Source organism: Scardinius erythrophthalmus (genome assembly GCF_964197995.2).
Source record: "Scardinius erythrophthalmus genome assembly, chromosome: 11".
In the NCBI taxonomy this organism is placed as follows: domain Eukaryota; kingdom Metazoa; phylum Chordata; class Actinopteri; order Cypriniformes; family Leuciscidae; genus Scardinius; species Scardinius erythrophthalmus.
Window position 1 is genome coordinate 20,204,291 of NC_138231.1, and position 25,070 is coordinate 20,229,360.

The 25,070-nt window shown below is 37.4% G+C and overlaps 1 protein-coding gene and 1 long non-coding RNA gene across 10 annotated transcripts in view; both read right to left on the minus strand.

Annotated features, from left to right (window-relative positions):
• pum2 (pumilio RNA-binding family member 2) overlaps window positions 1-17,158 on the minus strand; it is a 251,219-nt gene extending 234,061 nt beyond the window's left edge. For 7 of the 8 annotated variants that reach the window (XM_081379047.1, XM_081379045.1, XM_081379042.1 and 4 more), the window contains exons 1-2: window positions 16,991-17,158; window positions 15,282-15,648 (exon numbers count right to left, since the gene is read on the minus strand). In XM_081379047.1, the coding sequence (XP_081235173.1) occupies window positions 15,282-15,635 (354 nt within the window). In that variant the 5' untranslated portion in view covers window positions 15,636-15,648; window positions 16,991-17,158. The remainder of the gene's footprint in view (window positions 1-15,281; window positions 15,649-16,990) is intronic. The other variant, XM_081379048.1, reaches the window with a different exon arrangement.
• Window positions 17,159-20,380: 3,222 nt separating this feature from the next.
• On the minus strand, window positions 20,381-24,806 carry LOC308698301. Of its 2 annotated transcripts, none has more exons than XR_014031045.1 (6): window positions 24,520-24,806; window positions 23,956-24,047; window positions 23,471-23,565; window positions 23,206-23,290; window positions 22,173-22,289; window positions 20,381-20,478 (listed from the first exon to the last, which is right to left on the minus strand). It is a non-coding gene; the product is annotated as an uncharacterized lncRNA (long non-coding RNA). The 2 variants fall into 2 exon arrangements; XR_014031046.1 differs by having other exon boundaries at window positions 22,168-22,289.
• Window positions 24,807-25,070: the final 264 nt, after the last annotated feature.

The following is a 25,070-nucleotide window of genomic DNA, read 5'->3' on the forward strand; positions in this document are numbered from 1 at the left end:
GTTATAAATAGCTCCAAAACAAGGACGCAATATTAGCATGATAACGTTCGCGTTTCCCAGTGAGCATAAACAACGGCGGTGGCGTAAACAAATTTAGTCAAAGTTGTCAATAGCCTATAAATGAACATTCAAATTCATAACAAACAGTGGATGAAAACAATCATTCACACAAATTGTCGCCCTACTGTGAATTTGCTTGATGATTTACAATAGAGATTGATCGCTGCTAGAAACATACATATTGTATTCACCAAAGTTAACGCTGACTGCATAGATCTAGCTAATTAGGGCTCGGCTGCTTCTCTCTTGCTCGACTTCCTGTTGTTGTCTTTGGAGCTCTATCGATTTGATTTATAATTCTTGATTTTACTCTTTAAACTTACTTACAACAAACATTTTCTACTTTTCCTCACTGAGAAGCACTACTGCTCAAACCTCATAGTTACAACGCGGACTGTTGAGCAGACGTGTCTTAAGCCTGTTAGTGATCCAACGCTGGATACTCTTATAGGTTACTCCCGGGGATCACGGCTGAACGCGTCTTCTCAACACTCACTTACAAACATTTTTCACCTATCGTGCGTCTACTCTACACCCGTACCACTTAAAAGACGGATTATATCTAAGACGCTTGTCAGAAATTAGTATTAATTGATAGCATCACTGGTAGTGTCGGTGCTAACTTACTGTCCATCTGTTAAAATGGCGAATATATCAGATGTAAGTAGTCTACCTTTTGGTGCAGGTGAGGACACATTTGAGCTGCACGCGGTACAGTCTGAGCTGGAAGCTGTTGAGAAACAGATCCACGACCTTTTAGTGAGACAGGCCGAGCTGAGAGACCGGCGTTTGGCTCTTGAAACATCACGCGCTGATGCTCACAAATCAGAGATTAATGTTACTAACCCGCTGATTCCGACCTCGTCTACTCCGTGCGTTACTCGGCATCGGTCCCGAGCGCCAAGGTCGCGATCAGCCATGGTCTCGTTCACTCCGGCTCCAACACGCCACCACGAAGCCTGGATATTTCCGCAGCGGAAGACGCGAGTCAGGTCTAGACCAAGACCCTCTCCGACCCTCCCGGTTTTCGAGTTATCCACACAAAACCGCTTCTCCGCTCTTTGCGAAACAGAACACGATGCTGTGATCATCGGTGATTCCATTGTTCGGCACGTCCATGCTACATCAGGTAAAAATAAGGTGCACAGTCACTGCTTTCCTGGTGCTCGTGTTTCTGAAATCGCTGCTCGCGTTCCCGAGATTCTGAACGATAACGAGCGCGTCGGAACTTTGGTATTGCACGCGGGAGTGAACGACATCAGGCTGCGCCAGACGGAATTTCTGAAGAAAGACTTCAGGAATCTGATCGATACGGTACGCAGCACATCGCCTGATATAACGATCATTGTGTCAGGACCGCTTCCCACGTACCGTCTAGGACATGACAAGTTTAGTAGATTATTCGCGCTAAATGAATGGTTAACGTCATGGTGCAATGAGCAGAAACTGCTCTTTGTAAATAATTGGAATCTGTTTTGGGAGCGTCCTAGGCTTTACCATGCTGATGGCTTACACCCAAACAGATTCGGATCGAATCTTCTGTCAGATAACATCTCCAAAATGTTAAATACCTTTTGACTAGTAACCAAAAGTCCAAATCATAGTCTCTGCTGCACCAAATTAACTGATATAAATACTAGTGTAGAACACTGCATAGAAACTGTGTCTATTCCTCGTTTAGTGCGATCAAATAATAAATCTACTGCAGGATCTAGGAAAAATCTAATTGTTATTAAAACAGAAAATGTTGCTATTAGTAAACAAAAACAATTTCTAAAGCTAGGTCTTTTAAACATTAGATCACTCACACCTAAGGCAGTTATTGTAAATTAAATAGTCACAGATAATAGCATCGATGTACTTTGCCTTACTGAAACCTGGCTTAAACCAAATGATTATTTCGGTCTAAATGAGTCTACTCCATCAGGATACTCCTATAAGCACGAGCCCCGTCTGATTGGTCGTGGCGGCGGTATTGCAACTATCTATAGAGATATTCTCAATGTTACTCAGAAAACGGGTCATAAGTTTATTTCATTTGAAGTACTTGTACTAAATGTTACGCTCTTAGATGATAGAAAAACATCCCTATTATCTTTAGCCTTGGCTACCGTATATAGACCACCAGGGCCTTACGCTGATTTCCTAAAAGAATTTGCAAATTTTCTCTCAGATCTATTGGTCAATGTCGATAAAATATTAATTGTTGGAGATTTTAACATACACGTAGATAATCAAAAGGATATGTTAGGGGCTGCGTTTATAGACTTATTAAACTCCTTTGGGGTTAAGCAAAACGTTACCGGACCAACTCATCGTTTTAATCATGCACTTGATTTAATTATATCACATGGAACCGATCCAACCGATAGATACCCCTTTTCCACCAACAAGAACCGGGTGCTGGTTCAGAGCTAGAGCTATTGCCAGTTCGGAGTTGGTTCGACTGACGAACCCGTTTGCGTTTCCACCGGCCAGAGAGCCACAACAGAGCTATATCTTACGTCACTGCATACGTATCATGTTGCCCAGCAACGCTAGTGCGGCAGCGCCAAACACAAACACACCAGACTTGTTCGAGATGCATCGGCTTCTCGCAGAACGATCAGCACATGAAATCAAAGCACTGCGAAAGCGATCAAAAAGCACAAGGAGTCGTATGATCTCCAAACACTCCCGAATCTCTGATTCGTCCACGCTGCTCCGATGCATCTCGAACAAGGCATCAACAATAATAGACGTTGCGTTACTATGGATGCTCATGGGTTTGCGAAAATAAATCGGCATCCAAACACGGCGAATCCAACGCGTTCGTGCAGCTCGCCGTAACTTACATAGACGGATATTATAATCGAGCTGCTATTAGCTCGACTAGCTGCTATTTAAAAATGGCGGTCACAAGTTTCTCTTCAGTATTGTTGGTCACGGTAACCCCGCCCCCAGCCCCTGACGCAAGCGGTTCTTTCTTGGCTCCGTTCTAGACCCTGCAATGATTTGGTGCTACTTAAGAACCAGTTTTACTGGTTCGGAGCTGGTGCTTTGGCGGTGGAAAAACAAAGAACCGATTTGAAACTAGGCTCTGGCTCCGAACCAGCACCAGCTCTGCCTTGGTGGAAAAGGGGTAATAGATATCATTCCGCAAAGTGATGATGTAACTGACCATTACATGGTAACTTGCATATTACGTACCCCGGTAATATATCATGCTGCGCCGCGTTATCGATTAGGCAGAACAATCCTTCCATCCACCATAGATAATTTTTCAAATTGCTTATCGGATCTGTCTCAGCTGCTGCCTGAACCTAAACAAACAGATGAACTAGACGAACTAACCAGCACTATGAGCACCATTCTCTCTGGAAAATTGGATATTGTTGCACCTATGAGACTAAAAAAGGTCAGAGAGAAAATTAAAGCACCATGGTACAACAATACTACTCGTGTTCTAAAGAGAGAAACCCGTAATTTAGAGCGTAAATGGAAACAAACTAATTTAGAGGTTTTTAGAATCGCTTGGAAAGACAGTACGTCACGCTATAAAAAGGCCCTAAAAGCGGCCAGGGCTGAGCACCTCCGCAAACTAATAGAAAATAACCAAAACAATCCTAGGTTCTTATTTAACACCGTGGCTAGACTAACAAATAAACAAGCGTCACCTGAACAAAATATTCCGTTAAAGTTTAGTAGTAATGATTTCATGAATTTTTTCACTGAGAAAATAGAAAACATCAGATCCACAATTGTAAACGTTCAATCTTCAATCGTGCCTTATAATTCAGCCTCGATTATCACCCCGCAAGAACAATTACAGTGCTTTACAACTATAGAACAAAAAGAGTTAAATAAACTTATCATTTCCTCTAAAACAACAACATGTTTATTAGATCCCATACCAACTAAACTATTGAAAGAAGTGTTACCTATAGTGGAAGAGCCTCTCCTCAATATTATTAACTCTTCTTTATCATTAGGTTATGTTCCAAGAACATTTAAACTGGCAGTTATAAAACCTCTCATTAAGAAACCACAATTAGACCCAAATAACCTAGCAAATTATATACCCATTTTAAATCTTCCTTTTATGTCCAAAATATTAGAAAAAGTTGTGTCTGCCCAACTGGGCTCTTTCTTGCAAGAAAATGACACCTATGAAAAGTTTCAGTCTGGGTTCAGGCCGCATCATAGCACTGAAACTGCGCTTGTTAAAATCACAAATGATTTACTCTTAGCTTCTGACCAAGGCTGTATCTCAATACTAGTTTTACTTGATCTTAGTGCTGCGTTCGATACTATAGATCACACAATACTCTTAGATCGGCTACAAAACTATACCGGTGTTCAAGGACAAGCATTAAGCTGGTTCAGATCATACCTATCTGACCGCTACCATTTTGTCTATTTAAACGGAGAAAAATCAATCATAACTCCAGTAAACTATGGAGTGCCGCAAGGATCTGTGTAAGGCCCTCTATTATTCTCAATATATGCTGCCACTTGGAAATATTATAAGGAAACTTAGAAACTTAAAATTAGTTTCCATTGTTATGCTGATGAAACTCAACTATATATTTCATCACGGCCGGATGAAAACGCTAAATTATCCAAATTGACAGAGTGTGTTAAACATATAAAAGATTGGATGACGCACAATTTTCTTTTATTAAATCCAGATAAGACAGAGGTAATACTTATCGGTTCAAAAAACCGCCCACAAAACCTCTTACAATACAACTTTAACATAGTAGGGTGTCCTGTTACTTTATCCTCTACAGTAAAAGACCTGGGTGTTATATTAGATTGTAACTTGTCTTTTGAAAATCATATTTCATATGTTACAAAAACAGCCTTTTTTCACTTTAGAAATATTGCTGTTACGTAACATGCTATCAGTTTCTGATGCAGAAAAGTTAGTTCATGCATTCATGACCTCGAGACTAGATTACTGTAATGCTTTATTAGCTGGTTGTCCTGCATCCTCAATAAACAAGCTACAGTTAGTCCAAAATGCCGCCGCTAGAGTTCTTACTAGATCAAGAAAGTTTGACCATATAACACCAATTTTATCATCACTACATTGGTTACCTATAAAGTTCCGCATTAATTACAAGGTATTGCTACTGACTTATAAAGCCCTAAACGGCTTAGCTCCAGTTTATTTAACGGATCTTCTATCGCCCTATAATCCATCGCGCTCTTTAAGATCACTAAATTCGAGGCTTTTGGTCATACCTAGGATATCCAGATCCACCAAAGGAGGAAGAGCATTTTCACATTTAGCTCCAAAACTCTGGAATAGCCTTCCTGATACTGTTCGTTGCTCAGATTCGCTCTCCGAGTTTAAAACTAGATTAAAGACGCATCTCTTCAGCCAGGCATTCATATAATATTTTAATCTTACAGTTAAATCCGGTCTCTACTTCATAAACGCCAGAGGAGAACTGGCCCCCGACTGAGCCTGGGTTCTCCCAAGGTTTTTTTTTTTTCTCCATTAGGTCACCTGATGGAGTTTTTCGGTTCCTTGCCACTGTTGCCTTTGGCTTGCTCAGTTGGGGATACTTAAATTGATTAATCGATTCAACAGTGCTATTGATCTACATTACCAAACGTGGATGTTTTACACCAGAAACAAACACTGATGTACTATGTTATTCAATACTGTGAAGCTGCTTTGATACAATCTGTATTGTGAAAAGCGCTATATAAATAAAGTTGACTTGACTTGACTAATTACATCCTTGTGTTGGTTTAGCGAACATGAACGTCAGTTTAGAAAGAAAACTATGTCAGATTGGAAGCCCTTCTGCCGGCGGAGTTCTCGCTACCTTTTAAAGGTTTTTCCGATGTAAATTCGGGACTTTGTGCGTTCCTTATCCTTGTCCCTCTTCTTTGCAATTTATTCATCGGAACGTCGTCTCTTTGGTCGTGTTTCGGCCATAATTCAAACTTCCCTCTTTATGCTTCTCTCTCCTCCACACGCTCCACACCCACTTCATGTGCACGCGCACTAACTCCCCAAACCCCACCCTCCAATACTTCTTGTCGGTTATTGGCTGGAACTCTGTTTATTATGTTTCGTGGTGCGGGTGAGCCCAGTTTGTTTTTGTTGCCGTTTGTGGAGCCTGTGGTGTCTAGAGAGACCGCGTTTTTTTACAGTGTGTGCAGGGGACAGGCAGCTAGCGGATAGTGAGGAGATGTTTGCTATATGTGACAAAAAATGTTTTGGCCTAAAAAACACGTCGCATCACTTACAGCACCTTTAATAAATGTTCAATCAAAATGCAAAACATCGCATCGACTAATTGTTGTGCAGGACAGGACTTTGGTCGACTAAGCATTTCTTTGGTTGACTACAGCCCTATTCAAAATGCTTTTGACAAAAGTGGGGGGGGTTAGTTTTACCAACAGTTACAAAAATCAGAATGTATTTTGGTCTCATCGAGCCGGACAACTTTCTAATTTACAGTCATTAGCGCCGAGCAAAGTCAGATATTTTGGTTTCAATGTGGATTTATTTGCAAAATCAGCCTCTGAATTTTTACCCACTCCTCTTAAGTGGTTTATTTTATTCCCACCAAACTTTTTCAACATGATGAAAATACATTAAAGATGGTAATTTGTGAACGGATAATAAATCTCAAACGGTTTTGCCATGGCGAGGGATTAAAGTAATGTCAAAAAAGGAAACACTAAAAACCTCATATCTTCTAAAAATGTAATTATACACCATTTATTTCTATATAAAATTATACAAATATCAGAACTAAACAGATATAATTTTTTCAATTTAATAATTGTTTAAATTTAAAAACAGCCAGAATGTTTTTTTAGTCCAAAAAATAAATAAATCATGTCATTCATAGAGCTATACCGCCCTCTTGTGTTCAAAATCAGGTAGGCCTATTGTATCTATATAAAAATATACTAGGTATGTGACGGTGAGAATATTTTACTTAATAAAATTTACTTAAAAACTAAAGTAAAATATGTTTACCACCGTCGGTGTATGAATGAGTGAGTGAATGGGTGAATGTGAGGCTATATGTACAGCGCTTTGGTGGCCATAGGGCTGTGAAAGCGCTATATAAATGCAGTCCATTTACCATGTTCGTCCGCACGGACATTGATAATAGTGCAGAGCAGAGCGAGCGTTTCAAATGAATTCCTATGGAAGTAGGAATGAACTAAAAAACGTTCACTCTGTTCTGCTCGTTCCTCGCCGTGGACGCTGTTATGAATGCCCGTGCAGCAGTGAGCATTTTAGTTTAATTTTAAAATTAGCGCCTTTCGGGGGGCGGATTGCTTGAAATTATTTTACAAAAGCACAATGTTGTGTTTTATTGCGACTGTACACAAATATAATTTAACAATTTGCAGTTTGAATGTCGTCCTGTATGAACAAAATGACGGAGTAGCCTATGTTTTTATGTGTCCACTGTTTAATCACGCCCGCGCCCCACACACACACACATTCCAGCATTGCAATCTTGACATCGCAGCCTGTTCATTATAGCCTTAATAAAATATAATAATAAAATAGTCAACCAAACATATAAAAATTACACTGCTCTGTTTGAATAGTCAGTAGGACAATTCGTACTATTCAGCATTAGCACCTCTCCACTGTGATGTTTCCAAGTAGTGCTGGGCGGTTTGACCAAAAATCAACATCACGGTTTTTTTCTAAATTATACCGGTTTCACGGTTTTTACCGTTTTTTTTTAAGCATGATGGGTGTTAACCACATTTTCTACTGAGTGCGAGAGGAAATACTGCAGTAGATTTACTTATAATGCCGTATTTTATTGTCATGAGTGAATATTATAGAAAAAATCCACACTAATATTAATAATACAGGTTTGCAAGGCTGTTTACAAAGAGGTGCCAGCAGGACGCGCTTTAGGAGCGGCAGAAACAGTGGTTTCCCCGGTAACGGCTGTACACAAAGCAGAAATGCTCATAAACACTGCTTTATCAGGAAAGATAAAGAAAGATTCAATCGTAATAACAAAGAAACTTTTCTAAAGACCGTTAGTTCACTTCAGATACGTTAATACAGTATAAAAACGCGCGCCGCGAGAAAAAAGACACTCTCACCCCCACACGTCTCGTGCCCATTCTAGTCAATGCTTGTGTTTCAGATCGAAGCTTCCCAGAAGGCCGCGCCGCGCCGCTTCGCTCAATATAGGCGCCTAGTCTATTTTGGCGCACCGCGTGGAGGACAGAATAACACCTTGTGGCAGCTGTAATGCGCCGCAGACGTGTGTTGTAAATGAGGGGTGAGACTGTGTCGTGCAGCGCCGCGTTCCGATTAAAGCAACATACACCGGTATTGCGGTATATTAAAAATTCATATCGTAACAAAAATAAACACCAGTATTCGGTATGAACCGGTAAACCGCCCAGCACTATTTCGAAGCACATTTTTGTGCATGTAAAGAGAATGATTTTTCTACGTCAGTATTGGAGCATGAGTGAAGTACAAAGCCTATAATAAAGAATAGTTTAGCATCCAAATACATCGCCAATGTTGAAACATTTTGATTCTAATGACAGAGTTAGCCTATGTGAAGCCAACGCCGCTTACTTTCACTTTACATTATTTAGTTTTGGCTTGTTTATAGTTAATTTTTTATTCTTATTCTGTTCTGAATGTCATTAAATTTAAAGGATTAGTTGTGGAATATTTTGAGTGTATCATAAAATCAGAGTAATTCTCTTGTTTTAGTGATTCCCTAGTAAAAAATAAATAAAGCAAGAAATATTAAATATTAAATATACAAAGAATATTATAAAAAAATACTATATATATATATATATATATATATATATATATATATATATATATATATATATATATATATATATATAGGGTAACTAAAGGCACCGGGGTGGCGGTGCCACCGGCTTGGGCACATCATCGCTGCTCGCAGCTATATTATATATTTTATTTATACAATGAAGAAAATATTTTGCATTTGATTATTTCTGTATCTGAAAACTAGTGTTAGACCTACCTGAAAAGCACTTTATTTCATATGGATCTTTGTTCTGTTGTATTTATGCTGACCTGTTAAATCCAACCAATGTTCATTAGAAATTATTTGATGATGCAGCAATAAATTAGCTAGTAGCCTATACCTTAATGCATGTGTTTGTGAACTTTGTTCATTTAAAACAATCAAAACGCTAATCTATTTTAATCACAAAAGCTCAAATAAGAGATTAAGAGACAAATATTGGTATTGGAATCAGCCAAAAATGGTTTGTTAAAATCGGTCTCAACTAAAAAAAATACCTATTAGTGCGTCCTTGAAATGAGCATTATCTGACATTTTAAAAAAAGTTTTGGCTATTTGTCCTGCAGGCCTGTGCCTGTTGAAAAGCAAATGACAATCTAAATATTTTTCCACCCGTTAATATAAACTACGCTGAGATACATCTTCTGCAGCTATATATTAAAATGTTTATCATACACAATCCAAAAACATGCAGGTAAGCTCTCGCAATTTATCTCCCGTTCTCATTTAGGCTATTCAAATACTGCAAGAACATTTGTAGGCTAAATCTCCACGATGTTCTCGTTAATACTAGAATGTAATTTCTAAAATTTTGTTATTATAATCAAATTTCTAAAATGTTATGATATGATAAGACTGAAAAAGATCACAGTAGGCCACAGTATCAGTCATCTGCAATAGGTATACATATGTGCCGGTCATAGCTAAGGCTAGGCATAGGATTTAATACAAAATGTCTGTAACGGTCACATCCGTAACACATTATTATGGTTGTTCAGAGCAAAGAAGGGAGATGAGTAATAAAAATGGACATAACTTGGCTTTGTGCAGAAAGATACTGGTTAATTGTATTAATTATTAATATTATATGATATAACTTCAATTTAAAACGTTACGGACATGATGCAGCACTGAAGCATGATGACTCCATAGATCTTGTCCTTATAAATCCAAAAATCATCGCTGTTAAAACAGAATATATTTTTTTCAGACAGGTCTCCATCTTTCTACAAAATGCTTACTGTAGACAAATTTAAAAAAATAAGTGGCCTTTGATCGCTCTTTTGAAAAAATGAAACAAATGTAATTTTACTAGTGCATACCTCATGTGGTGGATAAACATGGTGAGTTTCTTCAAATTTCTATAGCAGCAGTAACATACAGACCAAAATAGGTTTGTGGTAAAAACAAAAAAAAATGTTTGGTAATGTTTACATTTGCATGGAATTGCTCAGGTACATCATCTCGTTCTCCAAATAAGTGCCCTGTCGAATCATGGAGAAGACCTCCTCTGTTGCACAAGAAAAACTCAGCAACGGCAGAGACAGGTATATATTGTAATGTTTGGACATACCGTTCGAATACTGTATGAATACTTTTGGCATTACGTTTTGACGTTATCATTGTATGTCATGTTAAGAGGCACGCAAAAGACTATTTGAAATCAGCTTTGAGCAGCCAGAGCATCCAGACTAAGACACATTTGTAAAAATCTAATTGGAATCACATTTTAAACCACTTCCAAATGTGGTCTGAATCAGATGAAAAAAAAAAAATGAAAAAAAAGTGAAGTTTTTTTACTGTCCAGAATTTCAAAAACCCATCTGGATATGCAAAAGAAAAGAAAATCTGATTTCCGCTGGCAGTCTGAACATAGCCTTAAATCAAAAGGAGTATTACTAGAAGGTTTAAAATAAATACAAAATACAGCTTTACCATCACAAAACAAACCCTGACGAAAGTGAGGTTATGTATTAAATGGTTTAGCTACTTACTAAAAAAAAATTTAAAAGAGAGAACAAAGTCATGTGAAAAACAAAACTACCAAATTTAATTAGAAAATCAGCCGTTTAGTGGTTATTTTACGAAAATATCTGACCACAGAAATTGGTTGATTGACCAATCGCATCTGCACTGATTTTCTTTTTTTTAATGTTATATTTGGGTCAATGACGTGACGCCTACATTTTCTGTCCGATTGCATTTTTTTAGGCAAAAATGAGTTTAGATGCATAAAAAGATACTGTATATTTATAGTACCTCTCCCATGTATGTACTCACTTTAACTTTTAAAAAACCTTTAGGCCTACTTATTTGTTATTTTTTTGTTATTTAAAGTGTCAAAACATCATGTGGTGCGACCGTCCGGCCATAACTTCTGTTTTGAAAACGTCTTTGAAATTACTCTGAATTTATTCAAATTTATTTTCTGCACTATTTGGCATTATTTCCCAAATGTTTTGTAATCCTTTAACAAAATTCAAAGCATTTGTATTTATATTTCCATCATAATATACAAACAAACTTTGTCCGATGATGTCCATTTTATGAAATATCATGTGGTGCGACCATCAAGGAACTACCATTTTGGGACTTATATGTTGAAAACTATTCAAACACAGAAAGTTACATCATAAACCAATTTACCAAGGACCCATGGAAGTAGCAAGCATGTTTGTAATTCTCTCAAATTGGAAAAAAAAAATAACCTTTGTAATGGTTGGTATGTAGTTGCCACATTTGGATGTCATGTGGTATGACCTCAAAAAAAATTAATATTAAAGTTATTTCTACAAATATATATTTTTATTATAAATTTCATAGTGACCTTTTTTGGCAAGCTAGCTTGTTTTGTTTAGGTGGCCAATTCTGTGCCTGTAAATTATGACTGAATTTGAAAATATCATGTGGTGCGACCAAATATCATGTGGTGCGACCACTGCAGACTGTTTTCCATGATAGATATATGTCCTAGATTGGCAGTTTTATGCTTTTATATTCAATTGACGGTTTATATAAAAAAGTACTTTAGTATCATTTGGAATAGATTTTTATGCAATTTAGGATCTTTTTTATAGATTTCAGACAGTTTGTGTTTACTCTTTGTACAATATGAGAAAAATGCAACAAAAAAAATAGAGTATGTAATTTCAGTTTAGTAATAATGCATTTATTAGTAGTGTATTTATTATTGCCTATTTATTTATTTAAAACTATTTTAATCTATTTTACCAGATGCCACTGCCAAGCGAAAAAATTCTAACCCTGCAGCAAGAGCAGAGTACCTTGATAGGAGAAGAGTGAAATATTATTACAGTTTAAAATATCTGTTTTCTATGTGAATATATAGTAAACTGTAATTTATTCCTATGATCAAAGCTGAATTTTCAGCATCGTTACTCCAGTTTTCAGTGTCACATGATCCTTCAGAAATAATTCTAATATGTAACCCTAGACCAGGGCTATTCAATTGGCGGCCACATGCGGCCCGCCAATCATCTCCATGCGGCCCGACGGCACCAACCTCCCTCCTCCTCTTTTCGCTCCGATTGACCTGAGAAACGTTTTAAGTGTGAATATTTCAGCAGTTATTATATGTGTCCCGAATTTATGTCGACTGAACCAGCAATAGGCTACCAATCATTCGTGAATGAATCATTCTTTTGGTTCGATTCTTCCTAAACGCGCTTGCATAACGGTCTAAAACTATTCGGATTCATTCGGACTGCTCCGTCACTGAATCATCTGAAGCGGTTTCTCGTTCAGTACAGTTACAACAAATAGCGATGTTTTCAGTTGTTTCACTAGTTGTTTCAACACGGCCCAGCACGGAGTTGCGTTTACTCCCGGTCCCGGACACACTAATATTAAACAGCGTTGCGACAACCAGTGGAAGCGTTTCAGTTCGACAGAAACATTTCTGTTACAAACCACAAATCACTCGATGATTTAATTAGTAGCCTATTAAATCGGATGAAACAGCCTCAACATTCCCAACAAGACTGATGAGGAAAGCAGGAGAAACATTGTGGCATGAACGAAATTAGAAGACTTTAAATGCCCTAATCACCCTTACAAACATTTACCACATTTACTGTAGTAATTTACCATGGTTGGGCAGAAATGTGCAATATTTATGTTGAATACTATGTAGTAATAAATAAATATAGTAAATATATACTATAATATTATATAGAATAATAGTAAATATAGTGATTTATATTGCATTAGATTTATTAGGTGGGTAGAGGAATATATATTTAATGCTTGTTATGAAATTATGTCAGTTTCTTTGTAAAGGTGCGTATAGTTTTTAACTTGTGTTTAGGCATTTTTTATACAGTGGGAGCCTGTGGTCTCACTGTCAGAATATTTTCATTTAAGCATAACAATTATAAATAAAATAATTATTTCTCACCAACAGCTATAAGTTTGTATAAATAATTTATTTGTTCAAAGGAAAATAGTTGTACACAGCTGTAAATTATCAAGTTTTTATTTATTATGGTTTTATATATTTGCATACTGTTGGGCACCACATTTCCAAGTACCACACTTCTTTAGGGTTACTTTAGCTTATTTATTGAAACTGTTATGTTTCAATAAATAAGATAAACCCCCAAACCAACCCACCGGCCCACCTCAACTTTTCGATTTGATAATGCGGCCCTCAAATGAAACTAATTGAATAGCCCTGCCCTAGACCACAAAACCACTCAATGGGTCAATGTCACATGGGTACATTTTTTTAAATTGAGCTGAATAAATAAGCTTTCCATTGATGTATGATTTGTTAAGATAGAACAATATTTGGCCGATACAACTGAAAATCTGGAATCTGAGGGTGCTACAAAATCGAAACATTGAGAAAATCGCCTTTAAAGTTGTCCATTTATGTTTGCAATATTGCTATATTCACTCACAAAAATAAATGTTTATAAATTTATGGTAGGACATTTACAAAATATAAAACATGATCTTTATTTAATATCCTAATGATTTTTTTGGAATAAAAGAAAAATCGATAATTTTGACCCATACAATGAATTGTTGGCTATTGCCACAAACACCCTGTGCGACTTGTGACTGGTTTTGTGATCCAGGGTCACTAATGATTTGCTGCTCAAGAAACATTTCTGATTATTATCAATGTTCATATTTTTTTTGGAAACTGTGATACATTTTATATGTCAGGATTATTTGATGAATATAAAGTTCAAAAGAACAGCATTTATTTGAAATACAATCTTTCGGAACATTATAGCCTGCGCCTGAATGTGACACTGAATGTGTCCTTGATTAATAAAGTATTAATTACTTTAAAAAACTATTGACCCCAAATGTTACCTGTATACAATACTTTTATGAAATAATTTATATCTATAACATTATTATTTGTTAGAAAGAAATTCTAAGTCGAGTTAAATTAAATGGTGCACTTGTGTTTGTGAAGTGATTTTTTTTATAAAAGTGAGTTTATAAAATTTTGATGTTCAGGAAAATTCTGTGAAATTTGTATAAAATCTGGTTTAAATAAAAAAAATTGTATAAAATGTATTGTTCATTGATCTCTTTAAATAGATTTTTAACTATATAAGGTTTTCGTGTCATTTGGAGCGACCACTTATGTGGTGCGACCAATAAAAGCTACCACTGTATTAAATTTAAAATAAAATATCTTATTTCTGTGGCTGAAATATGAATCACTGATACAGTATGCTTTAGTAAATTATATTTTTAAAACATTTCTATCAGTTTTATGCGATTTACAGGAAAAATAAGTCTGTTAACTGCATTTTAGAAGGCAACTGAAATTGCAGAACGAAAATATGAGATCATTATATACAAAAACTCAAAAGAAATTCAAATACTCTGTTTTTAAACACTTTAATTACAGAGAACATGTAAAAAAAATTATGTTTATTTTTTTGTGTTTATTTATGTATATAAAAAAATATATATTACATTTATGTTAAGGAAATTAATTAATTTTAAGATAAATCACGGTCGCCCCACATGACATTTTTTAAGCCTATGGACAATTCATCTAGATGAAAAAACACTAAAATCACTTAATTTAAATTTTTTATTTGAATTTATATGTACACAAAATTCTTAATGATTGAACAATTGCAATATATATTGTTAATTTTCGTATTTTAAAATTGGCCTGTTGAAAATCCTTATACGTCATTGACCCATTTATAAGTTTGCAGGTGACAACAAAATCCATCAAACAGCCACCAGAGACCAGTTGATTATTTTTTTGTATGTTGGTGTTTAATTAGAAATGTCTTTGTGTCTTATGTCTTTGTGTCCATGTTCACATTCCCTCACGTTTGGGTAGCTGAGCTCTAGCCATCCTTAACTTAGAAAGTATCGAACAAGAGATTGTCACTCTGCAAATGTATGATTCATTCATACCTGGTCAACATGGTTTCCATCACCAGTGGGCCAGCGGTGTTTGCCTGCAGTACAGCCACCCAACTGCTCCCCAGGCTGCCTTTGAAAGAAATAGCCCACAGTGGCATCATCTTGGGAACGACCGCTTAGAGGAGGCTGAGGGGTGCCGGAGTTGGGGTTGGCCACCCGGTCCATACCTGGCAGAGGGTGAGCTCCTCCAGGTCCCTGCCCAGCACCTCCTACTGTGGCCAGAGAACCCACCGCATGGACTCGGACCACTCCGGTCTCTGGTGCACCATTTGTGTGCAGCATCCCACCTCGCGTCTCCTGCCAGGCCACGTCATTCATACCTAAGATGCTGCATGGAATGCTCATTCCACGGAAAAACCTTCAGAAAAAGGGGCAGGGAAGTTTAATGCCATTTAAAAGTGATTTTACCTCCATGGAATTAGATTAGCCCAGATTAATGATAAATGTATTATTTTGAACTATTTGGAACACGGTACAGAATACAGAAACACGGTGAAACAAAACTAATAAAAAAGATTTTATTTTGAGGGGACTGAGTCCATGAAGGGGGTGCGGAGTTCAAAATGTAGAAGACTTCCATCTTTTATCCACGTAAAAACCTAAAAATACTATCCAAATATCATAAATTACATATAAATTAAATATAGTGTGATTTTCTAAATCTATGGTTTAAAAATATAAAATCTGTCCCCAATTAGGGTGCCCCAGTGAATCTTGGCCACTTCCACCACTGAGTGTAAACTGTGTAAACACACACATAATAACAAAGCTATACAATCAAATACAAACAAATAAAACAAAAAAACTGTCAGGAGAACAAAGACGCACCATATTGCCCTTAAGTCTTAATAAATGTGGCCACTAACTAAACCTTGTTTCCTCAGTTTTTTAAAAAGCAGCTTTTAAAATATATATTACATTAAATGCGTTTAAATAAAGACCTGAAATCACGCGTTTCTATGTGAATGTTTAGAGTGAACGGGAATAGCAGGATGCTAACGGCTAACACGTTAATAATGGACTGCGGTAAATTTTGCCATTGTGTTAGATGTAAAATTAAACACTGGTGCGGTTGCTTTTACTTTTTAAGGATTTTGCTGTGAGATTCTGAGACTGAAACATTTAGTCTCAGCAATGTTTTTATTTGATCGAGGTTGTCTGTTGTTTGTTAGCATCACAGGGCCCATGACTTCGCCAGCTAGCACGTCGCTAACAGTCAGCACGAGAGGGCTTGTTTTAAGTCTAATGTATTTCTATTTAAACATGTATATTTAAATAGCGTCTTTGAATTGATAAAAAAGGCTATGAAAGGGAATAGCGAATTCAACTGCACGATAAAATAACATGACAAGCCTGACTTCAATGTGCTTGTTTCTCTGCTAGTGCGCGAGCCGCTTTGTTGATAAAACAACACACAGGCCTCTCACCTCTAAAAGTTAATTTTACTACCAATGAATCCAATAAACAACAGTAACAAACAATAATGGCTCTCTAAACGTATTCGTCACGGTTATGAACCCAACAGCTAAGCAATTTCATGACAATTCATGAATAAACTCCCGTGCCTTCTATCTGATAGACTCACAACACGGCCCCCTGCTTGAGTCCCTAAACAAAAGGGGCAACAATTGACATTAGCGGTCCGATATATCCATCACATCTGCTCAATATATCCATCACATCTGCTCAAAGATACTCACGCGCGGTGTATGTTGATGTTCAAGCCCGATGCTTCAAGGTTGTGATGGACGCGGTGTTGAGTGTAAGTTTAGTTTCCGTAGAGATGTGGAGCGTGTGTGTGTTTTAATGATTAGGTGTTGGAGGCGCTTGCATAGGAGTTTGGAAGGATTGGTGCCCTCCTCCCCTGTGCACACACACACACACACACACACAATTTGAATTTGAATTTTTCTTGCTCTGTCTGTTGTGTGGTATTTTATTGCTTTGTAAAGCACATTGGTCAGCTTGTCTGTATAAATGGTGATATATATATATTTAAAAAAAAAAGCTAAACCTGCACACACACACACACACACACACACACACACACAGTGCACATCCTACCTGCGCACCAACATGTCAGTAGATCACAGTTATATTCACTGGTCTTCACGCAAGCCATTTTTATTTTAATTTGGCATATACTATTATATTTGGTATATCTTCCTGCAGACTTCAGTTTCAACCCTGCTCTAACAACTTTTTGTCATTTTCCAGTAACCCTGAACACCTTGAGGTGTTTGATTGGGGTTAGATGTAACTTTTCAGGAGCAGGGTCGGAGACCCCTGAATTAGAACACTTTTTTATTGGTTTGCAAACTTCTTCAAATGTGCTTCTTCTTCAAATGTAGTACTTTGACATTATGAGACTGTATGACAGTATGGTAACAGCCATACCTTTTGGAAACATGGAAAATTCAGATACATTTTACAACGTGTGAAATCAAGCTGTGTCGCTAGTATTTGTGTTCACACAGCTTTCTGGGCTGCAGTGTTGTCAAAGTCTGCAGTTTTTATTTGGGTTACTATTACTATTAAAAGTCTAACCCCTCACCCTCACCGCAAGCCCACGGAGTAAAATTACTGCGCTTCAAACCGGCAGTTCAAACCCATCTACATTAAAGGGCTCCAACGGCCATTGAGCTTGGTATGCCATAGATCACCTCGATAATTGCAAGCAAGCAAGCAACTTTATTTATATAGCACATTTTCAGACGTTGCCCCAAAGTGCTTTACAACAATGATGACATTAAAACCAACAATATTGCATACAACATAGCAAACACGACTTATTCAAAAGCTAAAGAAAATAATTACGTTTTTAAATAAGACTTGAAGGTGGCAATTGATGGAGCTGACCTCACATGGAATGGGAGACTTTTCCAGAGTTTGGGACCTACCACGGAAAAAGCACAGTCCCTTTCGATTTAAAATTACAGTGGGGGACCTCAGTTTTCCTCTCATTTAATTGGAGAAAGTTGTAAGAAAGCCAAAGCTTAATGTCACTGTAACATTCATGTACTTTGTACAGAGAACATGTTTTATCTAAACTCTCAGGAAAATAAAACTGATGATCATCGGCATAACAATGGTACACAATACTATACTTGTGTATACTAAAGAAGTATGGAGGAAAAGCAGTGGCGTAACGAGCCAACACCTGGCCCGTAAGCAGGATTATCAAGGCGGGCCCCCCTACTACTACTACAACACGTGATGACGCTACGCGCACCAAAAAAAAAAAAAAAAAAAAAAAAAAAAAATTGCTGGTGACGGCGCACCATAATAACACATTGTTACTGTTACTGTCACTGCTATATACACATAGGTCCAAAAAAAGATGCTCACTTACATGCATTTTCCGGGCTTTCCTCTGCGCACGGGCATTCTCAATCGCATCAGGTGCTTTCGCTTCACTCTCTTGCTCCATCTCAATCTCGATCTCCCGACCCCATGTGTCATCTTTTTAAAGAAGCTTCCTATTTTTGGTAATTTATTAATTCATTTATCAAATTTATCAAAATCAAAAAACGTTTTTCGTTTTGTGTTTAAAATTTGACGACTCCATTATATCTGTCTCAAGTTCAACGTTTTTTAGTGTTTTGCACGCAATGCGCATGTTAACCCGGGGATTCCCCAGTCCCAATTAGAAACAAATTACACCAAATTCATCATTGTTCGTTTCAAACATTTATGATCAGTCAAACGTTGTTGTCATTATGTATTCAAATTCAGTGATGTGTCGTTCGCGAACGATCCGTTCATTGCGTGCGTCACATGACAAATGAACCAAAGACTCAACCCAGATAGCACACGTACGTCGGGCCGACGTTGGCCCGATGTACAAAGTTCCATCGTCACGATGTCGCTCAGAGATCGTTTGCTCATCGGCAATATGTCTCCTCGACGTCGGCCTTTGATCGCAAATGATATCCGGCCGATGTTTGAACGATGCAAAGCTGTAAATCTTTTGGCTGCTCAGCATGGGTTTTATAGGACCTTTATTTATAGGTCGGACCTTTCGGGCTACTCTTTACATTAGACACCATGCGCTGCTTTCATTGACGCACGCACTTACGAACACACACACACACACACAGAGCGGAGATCGCGCTGCAACACTCACTCAGCAGCACATAAACTGTAGTCAACATTGCCCCGAGACTTAAATTGATAAAATAGCTTTGATACTGAACACATGCAACTTTCATCCCTCAAAATGGCCATATTCAAGAAAAAAAACTAGTTTTACACTTCCATCTTACCTCGCACTCTTTCAACGTTAAACTGATGAAACACATGCTCTGCTTCTGTGAACAGTAAACCCCGCCTTCTATGATTTGATTGGCTATCTATTTGGATGGTCTCTGTAAGGTAGACCAGCCTAAAATGTAACTTTTAAACCTTTTTGCCATCCTAAAAACAGAGTGGAGCAAGAATTTCCAATATTGAATTTCCAGTTTGGCCATTTCTAACTATTGACATACTATTGTTATTATTGACATATAATTATACACTGCAAAAAATGCTTTTCTTACTTAGTATTTTTGTGTTGTTTCCATTCCAAATATCTAAACATTCTTAAATCAAGAAGCATTTACTAGAGAAGTAGAATAACATAAGAAATTCTATTTTGTTTTCAGATAAACAGAGTAATTTAAGTAATTTTTGCTTAAAACAAGATAAATTATCTGCCAGTGGGGTAAAAAAAATAATCTTGTTTTCCAATTGAATCAAGATTATTTTTTCTTACCCCACTGGCAGATAATTTAGCTTGTTTTAAGCAAAAATTACTTAAATTACTCTGTTTATTTGAAAACAAAATAGAATTTCTTATGTTATTTTACTTCTCTAGTAAATGCTTCTTGATTTAAGAATTTTTAGATATTTGGACTGGAAACAACACAAAAATACTAAGTAAGAAAAGCATGTTTTGCAGTGTAGGACTTGTCCCCCTCAATATCTATGTACATATATACAGCCCTGGAGTTACTTGATTATCCAATATGAAAAAAGTAGGCTATACTGACATTGAAAAATATCTTCTTAATTTTGTGTGTAACTGTCTCTAGTATAATGAACAGACACAATTCAAGTTAAGACATTTTAATGACACCAGAAAGAACTCCAGGAGAAAAGGGATCAAAAAGGAACAGCAACAATGTAGAGAAGGATTCTTCCTGGCAACCTGTAACAGAGTGAAAAACATTGAGAAAAAGCAGTTAGGACTAAAGCTAAGAATAAAATTGTCATTACACTGGATAATATAATTAAAAATCTAACAACAATCAAAGGTACATCAGCTGGCAAACCATTTAATAGTTTAATAGGTTTAATAGTCTATTTAAAGGGAATGATTGTGGTGGAGAGTTTGCTCAAACTATGGCAGCGATACAGCGAATAGTTGTTCTAAAAGACGGCGCCGTCCACAGACCGCTTTCAAAGGCCAGTGAAAGCATACTGTCAGTTAAGTTGTAAGTAGATGCTAACTGTTTCTCATGGGTTCGTATGGTATTTTAAACATTTACAGGGGTAAGTCTGTGATTTTATTGCCATCCGAATCCATAATGTCAGTGTTTATTTTCACCCAACCCGCGTACATTTCTTAATTGCTTTTATAAAGAACACCGCTTTCTCAGTTAACGCAGTGAAGCAGCCCCTGCACGAGTGAATAATTGATTCTCGAGCCATCAATATCAGCAGATTCATCAGCATCGCCACGGGCAGCACTGGGTAACGTCACACGGAAGAAGGAATATCTTTAGCAGCTTTCTAAGTTATGGTTCGGGGAACACGCCTATAAATGGAATACCTTTAGTTAAGTTATACCTTAAGAGTCTTCGTAGCACGCTAAGAGACAACGCTATCGGGGACTTCAGCCCAGGTGTTTATGAATGAGACACTGAATTAATTGGTTTTAAAAGTGTTTGAATTAATGATTCAATTGAGTATCTTTTTTTTAATTAGACTGAAACATGTTATTCTGATGTATGTTATCGTGATCTCCATTTTAAACAAAACAAAAATGATTTTAAACCAAATAGATTCTCAGTTTATCCTGAATTAGGGGCCGTTCACATATCGCGTCTAAAAACGTGTGGAAAGCGCTCTCTCCTTTCTACAAGCACTTGCGCTCCCGTGGCGTCTGTCGTTGCTATGCAACCATGAACTGCGCTCTCCATGATGACAAGGAAGTATCAGCAAAGGAATAATTGATTTCTAGCCCTTGCATTAGCTTTACTACTAGATATATTTATGGAGATGAGAAATAAAAACTCTCCCTGTACAGCTATGATCGGCTGTTCGGCCGAGTTTTCCATGTTGTTACGGAAAGGCCAAAGCTGATCGGTTAGTTTTTGTCACATGACCTGCGGTGCGCTTGTGGCATTCTGAAAAGTTGAGATGTTTTCATCTCGCTGTGGCATATGCGTGCCTGGAAAAACGAGCACGCTGCATCACATGCGCATCACTTCTATTATGGTATTACCGGTGTTGTCACACTTGATTAACTGGTGGGGAAATATCCGAACGTATGACTTACAGAAGGTACAATTAACTAAGAACGTTTCGGGAAACACGTATTAACGATAAGGTACAGCTTAAGGTATAACTTAGGAATGACGTAGCATTAAGAGGGTTTCGGGAAATCCAGCCCTTATCATAATTTAAAACGCGTTTCCTGAAACGTTCTTAGTGTTGCGCTTTTATTGAGCAGGTCATGCAATAACATAAATTAGTTATTTACACCAATAAGGTGATGCGGCTGCTGGCCAATCTGGTGAGTTTTGGAGGTGGAGCATTGAAGAGAGGGGTGTGTTTGTTTGGGTTCATTCCAAATATCAACTATGTCCAACAGCGTTTTTGAAATATCGCTTACCCCACCTTAATATCTGGCAGTTTTTTTATGTCCATCTATAGTTGCCATCATCTGAAGTCTTCACAAGTGAGGCTGGGTCCAAACTGGAGCTGCTATAATCTCTAGTGAACTTGCTGAGCATCCTGAGATAGAAACAGGGAAGCAACAGGAGAAAGATTAGCATAGCTGCAGTTCATATTATTTCAGGCAAAAGATGATCATGTGCACTTTTTACTATTTCATCACATATTAACTGTAAAACAAGATTATGAGATGTGTTAATTGAATGCTTGGCTAAAGAGTTGTGTCTTTAGTCTAGATTTAAATTGGGAGAGTGTGTCTGAGCCCCGAACATTATCAGGAAGGTTATTTATGAAAGTAAAAGAGTAGCAAAACTCAAGAGCATAAAAATGTGAATTTGAGAACTTGTCCCCTGTAAAATACCAAAGTTCAAAGTTGAATTTAGAGATTTGCACTTGCAGAACGTGACTTAACGCATAGACAGTGATATTAAAATAAATAAATGATAACTCTGTAAACACCATACTAATTAAAAATAGACTACTATGTACAGTTAAGCGTTTTCCTCACATAGAAAACTGGTATAAAACACTTAAAGGTTGCATGGTATGAAAATGTCACTTTATGAGGTTTTTTAACATTAATATGAGTTCCCCTAGCCTGCCTATGGTCCCCCAGTGGCTAGAAATTGTGATAGGTGTAAACCAAGCCCTGGGTATCCTGCTACGCCTTTGAGAAAATGAAAGCTGGTAATAATCATACATTTTTCTTGAGCGTCAAATCATCAAATTAGAATGATTTCTGAAAGATCATATGAAGCTGTGATGCTGAAAATTCAGTTTTGATCACAGGAATTAATTACATTTTACAATATATTCACATAGAAAACAGTTATTTAAAATTTGTTATATTATTTCACGATATTATTGTTTTTAATGCTGTCTTGGTGAACATAAGAGACTTCTTTCAAAACATTATTTTTTTACCAACACAATTAGTGCATGTTAGACATTAGTGTATGTTTGAAGTTTTACTTACTAATCATATGGTTCATAGCGCCTTAGAGATGATGATCCGCCCAACTCTGCTACGGTGGAGGGCCAGGGCATCAACATTGAAGGATCTAGGAACACAACAAACCATTTGTCACAGAGCCAACAATATTATTATATAATGCCAGGTTTATTACAAGTAAGAAGCTATAGCTAAGCTATATTATATATAAGCTACAGCAGAGGTGAAATGCTTTTCTGAGATGAGTTTCTGAATCTATTTGACCTGCATATGGGCATGGAGTACCTACGGCCTGAGGGAAGTAGCTTGAACTGGCAGGACAAAGGATGACTAGGGTCAGCTGCAATAGATAGTGCCTTCTTTGCCACTCTGTTGGAGTAGCTGCTAAATGTGTGAGAGAGGGGGAAAGTTAAAGCCTGCAATCTTGCTACACGTCCTAACAATACTCTCTAATCTTTTTTTGTAGACAAGGAACCAAACCAGCAGATAAAACAGAAGGTTAAACAGACTGAATAAAACAAGAATAAAACATTCTCATCAAAGTGGGGTCAATGTTAAAATTCCTGTCTACGGTAAAAATACATTCGCTGCTGGGCTTTGGCACAAACAGCATCAGTGTGTGATTCAAAACATATACTATCAATTATTGTGCCAAGGTTGTATTCTTGTATTATCTCAATAGGTTATGATAGTGAGGGGAAGAGGGGGACTCTGTTTCCTAAAATCAGTCATTAATTCTTTAGTTTTGGATTTCCTAACGTTAACGTTACCTACCTGCCTGTATTTCCTACTTCTCCGGCAGTAGCTTTCTTCAGAAATGTTGAAATCGTGGAGCTTTCCCTCTGTTATGGGTTATTTTGTTGCTGCTGAAATCACAGAACATTTTTTTAATCAATATTTGTTTACCATTGAGCTAGTTTCAACCATGTAACGTAAGTGTAAGTTCTCCATGTAAGTGACGTCACCGATTACATACGTTTATGTTTACGTTTGTGTAAAATAAATTAGCTCACTTCCAAGTAAAACCTTTATAAAACCTCTCATATACACATAAGAGGTGATTAAAAGCCCAAACTTACATAAACAAAAGCTCAACCGAGTTAACGTTAACTTAGCTTAGCTTAACTTACCTCTTCTGAAAACAGTTGAGATGCTAACGGACTTTTTCCGAAGACACAAAGCCATATAAAAGTAAATATTCACCATAAGCGTATCAATTACAAGTAAGAGAAGTGTCAAGAACAGTTGTGTGTATTATCCGTGTGATTTTAGAGACTAATATCACCTGAAAGCAGTGAATTTGAAAACAACAGCGAGAGAGGGAGTTTTCCTGCTTACCAGTCGCAGTGGTCCCGCGGCGTTTCCATGGCAACTCTGCGCCGCGGCCTCTCCAGTGTTTGAAAGCGACTTGGGCCCTGTCCCAAATGGCGCACTTCATGCGGACTTTCGGTCTCGTGGACTTGAATTGCGCGTGCTCGCTGAGTCTACGAGTCCGTAGGCTGTCCCATTCAGCATTTTACCGCTCTGAAGTGTGCTCAGCAGCGCCCCCTTTGTGCCCTTGAAGCGGTCTTCCGCGAAGCCCGCATAGAAGCAGGCTTCACGCACTTTAACTACCCAGGAATCCTTGCGAAAGGCCAATCAGACAACAGATGGGAGGAGATTTCACTAGCGGATAATTGTTGACATGGCTGAGAAGAAAATATTACGGTTTTTATGACCTAAATGTACATTTTATCAGTGGTTACCTACAGTTTATACAAACATTATGGTAATCGACCAGTGGTTGATGTCTCAAACATAATAATAGCGCGTTTAATAATACGATCGCATTATGATTCATTAAATAAATAATGGCAGGGCTTTACTGAGTCATATGTAAACATAGTATG